Source organism: Dicentrarchus labrax, unplaced genomic scaffold (assembly GCF_905237075.1).
Source record: "Dicentrarchus labrax unplaced genomic scaffold, dlabrax2021, whole genome shotgun sequence".
Taxonomy (NCBI): Eukaryota; Metazoa; Chordata; class Actinopteri; family Moronidae; genus Dicentrarchus; species Dicentrarchus labrax.
In genome coordinates, this window is record NW_026136724.1 from 11717508 (window position 1) to 11728024 (window position 10517).

At 37.9% G+C, this 10517-nt stretch overlaps 1 protein-coding gene across 5 annotated transcripts in view; it reads left to right on the forward strand.

The window, feature by feature from the left end:
- grm8a (glutamate receptor, metabotropic 8a) overlaps window positions 1–10517 on the forward strand; it is a 444440-nt gene that overhangs the window by 283494 nt on the left and 150429 nt on the right. For all 5 annotated transcript variants that reach the window (XR_007882612.1, XM_051393028.1, XM_051393027.1 and 2 more), the window contains exon 14: window positions 7464–7553. Coding sequence is in view for 4 of the 5 variants with exons in the window: in XM_051393028.1 (XP_051248988.1) it covers window positions 7464–7553 (90 nt within the window). In the remaining variant the exon portion in view is untranslated. The remainder of the gene's footprint in view (window positions 1–7463; window positions 7554–10517) is intronic.

The window sequence follows — 10517 nt, forward strand, 5'->3', positions numbered from 1 at the left end:
GTGCTCCCTACTAACATTCAACTCACACACTGGTGCACAAGCGGCTTGGACAGAAACTTATTATTTTACCTAAACAGTCCTATAAAACCATTTTTTTTAACTCATCTGAGGCTACAACAGCTAGTTTAAAAGTTGAGCTTTGGAAGGTTGAAAAGGAAGCAGTTTTCTCCGTTTCTGCCAGACATGGAGCACAACAGCGGCCAATCTGTTACACTGTCAAAAGCAGAATCATGTTTCTTTTATTGATCCCCAGTCAAGATGTTAAGAATTGATTTGTCCACAACAGACAGAAGAGAGACAGAAGGCATTTACATCTCCATGTGTTTACAACTCCCTGTGTCTCACAGTGAACAGAGCTGCTGGAAGCCTGGTCTCCATAAATTGCCTCAACTTTATAAATATTCAGTTCTTTTTCACCTTTAATCAATAGCTACAGCTGTAGAGTGACAGGAAAGGGGGAAGAGAGAAAGCGGATGACACGCAGCAAAGGGCATAGGTTGGAGTCGAACCTGTGGTCGCAACAGCAAGACTCAGTATTGGTACATGGGGCGCCAGCTCTACTAGGTGAGCTACCAAGGTGCCATCAAATATTGAAATCTGAAAGGGGTCCTATTATGCTATTTCTACATAATGTTATAATGTTGGATATTGATATTAAATGAGTCCAAAGTGTGAAATAATGAGATAATAATAATAATAATAATAATAATAATAATAATAATAATAATAATAATAATAATAATAAGAATTCAGACTGCTGTGAATCCTCATTGTTTCCAACATCTCTTTTTTTTATTTTACATGACAACTTCAACTTCAACTTCGGCTCATCACAGATTCCTTTATATGGTTATCTAGGGGTGCAGATAGAGGACAAACTGGGGTTTTTGTAGAGTAAACCATGCAAAGCTAATCTAGTGGAGTTTCAGACTAAGAGCATAGAGCAAGAAATGGGAATAACAGGTCCCCTTTAAAGTTAATGTGAAGAAAATAATGCCATATAATTAGAGCCGCCCACACCATAACTAACATACTGTGCCCTTTAAAAAAGGTTCATTTCCACTAGACAAAAGTAACCTTTCTACAGAAATGTAGGCACTACTACCTCTTCCCATATGGCCCACACACAACACAGCAGTTATACACTAGATGGTGTCACAGGCACAGGTTGTCATTAAATTCATTGATTGGTGTGCAAACCTCAAGGAGACAGGTTTTATCTATGAGAGGTGGCCAGAGAGATAGAAGAGTGGAGGAAGAGGAGAAGAGAGTAGCATGGTGCTGATAGCCAGGAACTTTTTGTTGAGACCGTGATGGAAAATGAACGTTCACCCTCATCATTACGATCATTGCCCTCATCACTGAAGTCACATATTCTGTATTATATGTGTATAACACATGTAGAAAACATTTGTAAAACTATTTGCTGACCATAAACAGCCAGATTAATGTCATCCCCAGTGACTGCACACATCACTGCAGTAGTCCTGGTCTGCACAGTGAAGCTGCAGTAGCTAACACCCCCTCCAAATTTGAATGAAACCCAGAACAATTCCTGAATGTTAGCTAGAATAACACTGAGTCGCCTTGTCTAGTCGCTTTCTTGAGCTTTATGTGCAACTTTGGAGTCCTGTGGGAGCAATTTGGGAGCAATTGGAGGAGCAACTTGGCTTACTGAGAGTGGTCAATGAAGTTGTTCTAACTAATTTACACCAATTAAGCATACTTTTACAGTTATTTCTCTGTAGGTTTTTTGTTGAGATTAAACCAACAGATCATAGTTAATATTATAACTGATTCAATAAAGGCAGCCCGTCCTTACCAGAAAAATGGCTGTATACATTGTCCGGGCAAGAATCTTATTACAACTTATGTTTACATTTATTGTATTGAGGCTGTAACCTCTAGTGGCCAGAGTAAGCCAGTAATTTTATGACAGGAGCAAAGGAGGAAGCCAGGTGAGGTAGTGTAAAGAGTGTTAAAGTCTGCGTGGGGAAACACACCATCAAACACACCTAGACTTCCACCCAGGAGACTGCTGTTCACATCCTTCACAGGGCGGCTGTGGCTCAGAGGCAAAGCGGGTCGTTCCTTAATCGGAAGGTTGTGGGTTCGATCCCCAGCTCCTGGTGCCACATGTCGAAGTATCCTTGAGCAAGATACTGAACCCCGAATTGCTCCCGATGCCGTGCATCGGTGTGTGAATGTGTATGAATGTTAGTTTCTGTTCGATGGACTTTGCCATCCCTGAGTGAATGTGTGTGAAAGGGTGAATGTGGCACGTAGTGTAAAAGCGCTTTGAGTGGTCGGAAGACTAGAAAGGCGCTATACAAGTACAGGTCCATTTACCATCCTGTGTGAAACCAAAAGTCAACGTTGACTTATTTTAACTCATAATTTTTGTTAAATTAAAGGTAAATTACATAACATACATTAACTAAATTACATAACTCTCCTAATCCTAACCAAGCAGTGTTGTTGCCTAACCCTACATTGTAAAACGGTTTTACATCGTATCGTCTGGTACAACTGTCGCTGGTACTCATATATGCCACTTTGGGAGTCATTTGCCTATTCAGTCATTTATTTATTAATAAAGGATGTATTGGACACTTTCAACAGAGAACATTTGAAGTTTCTAAGCTTCCTTAAGCAGCTTTTTATAGCAGCTTCATGTGTTTGACTGGAAAATAATAGCATAAGGCATCATTGCCCACCGTGTGGATAACCTATGTTGTCAACATAAGTTTTGCCAGAGTCACATAGTTAAGAGCTTATCAGTGCTGTGTAAAGCAGCACTTTATTGATTGGCAGGGGGGCAGAATGGCTTTCAAATGAATTCAGGCATGATCTTATTCCCAAATTTATTTTCTCCTGTTTTATCCTCTTTCAACACAGAGGGGGCTTGACAGTGTTTGAGATCTGAAGGGCCTGCTGAATAATGAGTGGATTTCCCCTCCCTAATTCTGCCCACAACTCTTCCTCTCTCTTTCATTTTTACTTCCTCCCTCTTCAGATTCTCTTTCTCAGATTTTCTCATGCTTTCACTCAAACTGAGTATAGTTCGAGAAATATTTTCTTTCTGGTTTTGATCTCTCGTTTTCTACCTCTCTCTCTGTTCCACGCTGTACATCTCAGTGGAGCTATCTCTCAGTCACACACACATACATGCCTCAGGCAAAACACAGGCAACTGTCTGTTATTCCAGACAATAAATAGAACATAAATATAATTTTGCTGGATTTTCTCCAAGCTTGTACACAGATACCAATCTATTTCTCTCAAGTGCTCCCATTTGCTTTTTGTTTGTGTATAATGGTTCCAGGGCTATTCATATTCGGTCTGTCTTTCCTTATATTAGGAAGAGAGCAGGAGGAGAGGGCAAATTATGGGCATTTATGTCTTCATGAATTGAGGGTGTTTGGTATTTCTGCTTGAAAAAATGACTGAATTACCAAAATACTGACTAGCTGATCAATTGACAGTTTCAGTTATGAAATGTGAAAAAAATATTGTGACAGTGTCGGTAAAAGGTAAAATGAGTGATTTCAAACTTCTTATTAATCTCTATACCACATTTCTATTTCATCCCATTCTGATTTTTCTTCTCATTATTAGATGCACCTTTAAAGGACCAGTATGCAGTGACATCTCGAGGTGTAGTTGCAGATTGCTCGCTTCTCCCTCCCGCAAACAGTCCTATCTAGAGTCAACCACTGCAGAAACATTGCTGTTCAACATGGCGGACTCCATGGAAGGCGACAGTGGCTGTAGTTATAAGCAACTCATTCTAATTCTAACAAAAACACAACAATTCCTATATTTAGGTGATTATACACAAATGAAAACATACCTATGCATATTATATTTAATTTCTGCCAATAGATCCTCCTAAATGTTACACACTGGACCTTTAAAAGTGATGAAATTCTATATGTCTTTCCTCATATATTTCTTATATGTTTGAGCAAATAAAAAGATGTTACTTCCTTGTTTCTGGACAAAAGGGATTATGGATATACCTTTATATATATATATATATATATATATATATATATATATATATATATAATATATATATTTTTATAATATTTTTTTCTCCATGGATTTTCTATTGCAGTGTTTGTAGAAAAAAGAAATACGCTCTTCATTTTAGAAAGTAAATGGTAAATGGATTCCATTTGTATAGCGCCTTTCTAGTCTAGTCGACCACTCAAAGCAATGTCCAGTAAATGCCACATTCACCCATTCACCCATTCACCCATTCACACGCTTATGACACACACAGCATCGGGAGCAATTCGGGGTTCAGTATCTTGCTAAAAGACAGTTCAACATGCAGTAGGAGGAGCCAAGAATCAAACCGCTAACCATCTGATTAGTGGTCGATCCGCTCTACATCCTGATCCTGAAAGTGTAATCATATATACTTTTTATTATTTTGCTGTACATTTTGGGTTTAAACAAATCACCTAACCCTGTCAATACTCATTATTCGGTATTTAAAAAGAGTAGTTATGATCTAAATCTAAATCTAATCTAAAAAAAGGCTTTCTCTACCGCTCATTGTTTCTAAATGTAGCACTTGAAGTACTTCAGCTTATTTTATGAAGTTGACACTCACATGATTCTTGCTTCTTTTCGGTTGTATCCACAAGATTGAATGCATTTATTTTAAGTCGCTTTGGGAAAAAAAAGTGTCAGCTCAATAAATGCAATGTAATTTAAATGTAATCTGTTAGGGGCTATGCAGATAATGCACACAAGTTTCAGCTGCAGCACTTTCTGGAGGCTTTACCAGCAGGTTGGTTCCACTGAGAGTTTTCCACTGTCAGTGAATACAGAGTAGGAGGCTGTTACAGTATCTATTTGACAAGATCTGTGTCTTTCACTTTAGTTTGACGTTTGGATTGTTTTACTGAAATAAGATGTCTGCCATTTCAAAAATGTGACACCTACTCTCACAAACTGATGTGAGGCATGAAAATATTTCAATATAAAAACTCAAAGAATGGGGACTGTTGTTTGGTTTTAAGTTGGTCTATTGAATGAAAACTTTACAGGTGCTAGAATAAGTTAACAACAAGGAGAAATATTTTCAGACTAAGGTCTTAATCAAAAAGTAATGTGCATACTTTTTACTAAATGAACAAAATGTTCCCTTCTGGATCTCAATCTCCAGTTAAACTGATTTTTTTGTACCAAACTAAAACTTCTGTGCTTCTTTTATTGGCCCAAATGCCAACTCAACAGTAAAGCTGCCAGAAAGACTAGAGTAACTACTCCAATGACACACACACACACACACACACACACACACACACACACACACACACACACACACATACACACACACAAACAAACTGGGTCTGTATGCCTAAGCAGAGATAACCTTCTTCAGTGCCTTTAGTCACAATAAAAAAAAAACTACAACTAATTGGTATTCTTTGGAAAGTATTTCTCAACCGGAATACAAATTACTACTTTGTGATTATTTTTACGAAAAAAGGGGGACCGAGTCAGGAGATGAATACAAATTTTTTAAGAGTTGGACTTTAGTGTGCTGCAAGACCGCACAGAGATATTTTCTAGGTATGGCACCTGATACATTTAGTTGACAATTGTAAGAATAATTAACAGGTAACATTTTATCATTAAATCACGAGCTTGTTGTGCGTAGAGCACAACGACAGAGAAAGATGAGAGTTTGTTTTGGACATTTTGGACTTTTTTTCTTCTGTTGTCTGTGTTCATGTGGTGTTCTAAAGTATCTACATCAAAGCCAAGAAACCAACAGACAGCACAATTACATTTGAAGATTAGTGAATATTGTGACAGAGAGTAGCAGGTTCTCACTATCTTATGTGACAGTAGCCAGCTAACGGTTCTCAAACACACTCTTTAAAGGCTGAAACCAGGCTTTATGCATTGTAAAAATACATGCAGGTTTTAATGAAAACCACTACTGAGCTCAATCAGTCATAAGGGAGATCGCATAGATAAATAATGTTAATAATATGTTATCTGTGTAGCCTGATAATTAGACTGCATGCCATTTAGTTTTCACTTAATTATTCAGTCTAATATTGTGTTTATGCCAGCTGTTTCCTACATGGCGATGGGCGTTGTTTTGCCGCGACCAATCAGCAGTGAATGACATATTCATCCTACTTTCACCATTTTTAGTTGAGAAAGAAATGGCACAGTTAATGCTTGTCATGTTGAAGACGTATGCTGATTAAAGAGTTGTTAGTTCCATAAGTCAGCTCACAATACCATCTATAGCTGTGTCAAGTAATTATGATTTTCGTTTCTTAATGTAGTCAGGCTCTGGGACTTAACGATGGCATCCTCATTCTTAATCCTGCCTATAAAGCTCTGATTGGCTCAGCTGTTCTTCCAACTGGGGAAACATTTGTCTATAAGCACAACACCAGACCATCTGGAACCGGGCTAACATGAGTTTTAAGTGCTTTTTAGTACTTCTTGACAGTTTTGTTGCTTGTGCAACTGTACATCAGGAATGTAGATCTACACTTGTCTCCCTGTCTTCTGCAGATTAGGTTCATAAATACATATTTTGCATTAATAAATAGGTTTTAAAGGAGACGTAATGCTGCCCGATATTTTTTTTTGCAATCATAATGAGGAAACGTTTATATTGAATGCATCAGCAAACTTCCAATGCAAGATTTCATTTCGAACATCTCTCCAAAATGTTTATTGTCAGTATATTTCAGCTATTGTTCCTACAAGATCTACAACTGGCAACTTAAGCATGATTTATGCTTTATGGTTATGTTAAGCCAACTCAAAGCACTTAATTTAGATGAAGGAAAATTGTGGTCTTGGTTAAATGTGGAAAAAGTCAATGCCGACGTGAAGCAGCAGACGGGGACTCTCGTTAACCAAAACCAAGTATTTTAGACTAAACTTAACAGCACGTGGGATGCAGGATGCAAATTACATTGTGTTTAAAAGTCCTGTGCTTTGCCTAATCAACCAGCCCACCCTGCAGAATATAAGATGTGACACTTCCTGGATTGGTAAAAAAAAATCAGTAATTTCCTCCAAAACCTATATAGCAAAGCAAATTAGCAGTTTAGAAATATTTTTCGTTGCCTGGATACACCTATAGATTGAACACTCAGGCGTAAAAGCATCCAACCTACACACACGCACTTAAACCACACCATCTGAAGCTGTCCTCTCTGTCTCCCAACACACCAGGAAATGTTTTTCTTCTCTGAGGCGGCCTAAGTGGAGTGGTCCACTGAAGCCAACCCTCAGTAATTAACTGTCACAACGCTTCAAAAATAACAAATGGACTTTGTGTCAAGGAGGGCCCATTAATTTACTGGCCTCCACTCGTCGATCCAGAGCCTATTATCTCCATTACGGCAAGCTTTCATGTCTGGGAATCCTCTACTGCTAACCCTCGATTTCTCTCTCACTTTGCGCAGATTCCCTGGAAGTTGCTGAAAGCCCCTTGTGGATAGTATGTCTTTCAACACGTATGGTGCAGACACGGACCATACCGCAACCACATAAAGGTACGCGCACTATATGAACCCACACATACTGTATGCTTCTGGACACAAGGACACACTCACTTCATCTCTCATAACTGCATAAGTAGATCACAGAGGCGTGACTTGTATTGTAATGTAATAAGCAGCGATGCTGGGTACAGAAATATGTATGCACCAATAGACTTTGCATTAACACACTATGATCAACATCTCGCACACACATTCCTCTACACAGTCTGCAGAGTTCTGTTTCCCTTCCAGTCAAACATATTTAAAAACTCATACTGCACTTCCACATTGGCATGACAACCTGAGGGGAGAAATCTTCCATATGTGACACTAATAAGTGCTGCTTGGAAGGAATGGAGAGCCATTTCTCCATGAGGCATAAATAACTAAATAACACGCAGACTATGGGATCCGTGTGATTTGTGATACAGCTCACATTTATTGCTCTTCAAAGGTAAAGTATTACTCGGGTTCTTCAGAGAGAAAGAGACTGTACTCTAGTGGCATTGAGATCTGGGTGGTTTTTCCTGCTGAGACCAATGCATTTTTGATGCTCCTCAATGCATTATCGGTGGCTCGGTGTGCTCACAGGCTCTGGAAACGTTTTCAGCTCATCTGAAGTAATTTCAGCTTACAATTGCAGTTTTAAAAAGGCAATATTGTATCAAGAATCCATTTTAAAGGCTTGGTTCATCATATCATGCAGTATTTTCTCACTTACCCTGGGGGGACAAAGTATTCAGATCATTTACCTAAGTAAAAGCATAAAGCAAAAAGTCCTCCATTACAATTTTTTTTTACCAGTGTTACCAACAAGATGAACTGACACTCTTATGCAGAATGACCCCTGTCAATGTTATATTATTGGAAATTTAATATTAAAGCATGTGGTAACACAGTGATACTCTCATGTTCATTTGAATTGCCTCATATCTATAACAATGCCTTATACAGTATTTTAGAAACAGATCATATGTTTTGTATGTAGAATCGTAATTTGAAAACAGATAAATGTACAATAGTATAGTTCAAAGTACCATATTTCCCTTGAAATATAGTGCAGTAGAAGTATAAAGTAACAGAAAATGGAAATAGTCAAGCAACTTGAAATTATACTTAAATACACCAAGACTGCACTTCCCTCTATATAAAGCCATGCAAATCATGTTTCAATAATTTTGTCTGTGGTGCTCAAGCAACTGAAACTGACAAGGTGCTCATACCTTATTTTAAAGAAGTAGACACACATTAAGTGTTAATATTCCTTAATTAAAATGATGATAAAAAATGAACTCACGCCCACCAAAACTAAGAGGACCTCTTTCTTGTCAGACACTTCTAACATTTGTGCCTGCAAATTATGCCAATCCAAAGTGATCTGAGGCTGCCGCCCTCTGCATTACGATACATCAACCATGAATCACCTGTGCTATGCATTCCATTAAGAAAACATCTGGCTCATTGCGTGCTCTTTCAGCCATAATCTCACAGGACAATTTGGAAGAGCTCTTGCATAAATCAAACAAGCTGCTGTGTATTTAGTGTGTTGGTGGGGGAAAAAATTCAGTGACTGAGCCAGTACAGATTTTTTTTCTGACACTCCTCTTGTGGTATCTATGCATGCAGATGGTTTTTAGTTATACTGGCTAAGGTTTTGAGCCAATAAAATGGAAGTAAAAGACATTTTGTTTATGGTGCTCTCAAGATTAACAAATTGCCTTTAAAACAGCCACATATCCTTTCCAGAAGAAAAAAATTTAATCCAAGTTAATAATATTTCATTGGACTTTCTTTCCACTGTAGAAATAGTTCCAGTGAAAACTGCTCACAATAGGCGCTTTTGGACCAAAGGACTTTCCATAGTTCTAAGAACAGCTGGAGGACCCCCTCTCGTTTGAGATCTGTGAGTTTATGGAGAGTTCCTGCGGTACAACAAGGTCTGAAGTACATTAAATTTGCAACATACTGTACTTTAGCCTATAGATTTCAGCATAACAGATTGAATGTGGTGTTTCACTTTAAAGGTAGATCACCTCAGGCTTTTCTAGCAAGAGATGAGAGGCGTGAGTATGTGTGTTTATATGTGTGTGAATGTGTAAAAGAATATTCTCTCTGGCTGTAATAACAGTTACCTTATTGGTTGTGGGTGGGTGGATGAGTGCTTCTCAGGCATTATACTGACGAGGCATAAGCACTGTTGCACAATGATGTGTGTGTTCCAGCATACATTATGCATCTGTGAGTATGCGTGAGTGTGTGCCTCGGTCAAAGTGTGTCTGGGTCTGAAATGTGATGCAGATCACTCTGACTGCCCTCTCAGAGTACCGCCCCTCAGGCCAGGATGCTACAGTGAAATCTGCTTACCGTGTCTACTGTTTGCCTGCTTACAGACACACACACACACACACACATACACACACACACATTAGTAATACTACGTGGACTACTATGTGCCAATAGAAAAATGTCAAAGAACTTAATAAATACTATACCAATATGTATGTCTCATATTATATTATATATTCACAACATTATTGAAACAGTAAGAAATTGAAATACATATTAATTTTCTGTTCTTTCTGATGCAACTAAAATTCTCAAAATCTACAGGATAATTATTGTTTTACTTTTTTTGTCATATTTGTTCACAACTAAATAGTGTAAACTAGACTGTAGCACTCCTACCCTCAGGGCCCTGAGCTCTTTTTGAATAAAAATAAATATTAAATATTAACCATTAAACCGAGTGTCAATTATCTTAGCTTTAATTATTTTAACTTAACAAACACAAATGTCTCTTTAAGTCAAAATATAAACTTCAAAAAGAGTAAATGCTTCCAAATAAACACATTGTTACTTTTCACTTTGATCATGAAGGTGACACTATTCTATAGACTATATAGGCTACACTATAGTACATAAATGAGTATTTATAATATAGATCCAAGACAAAACTACAAGGAGGGAGGGACTGAG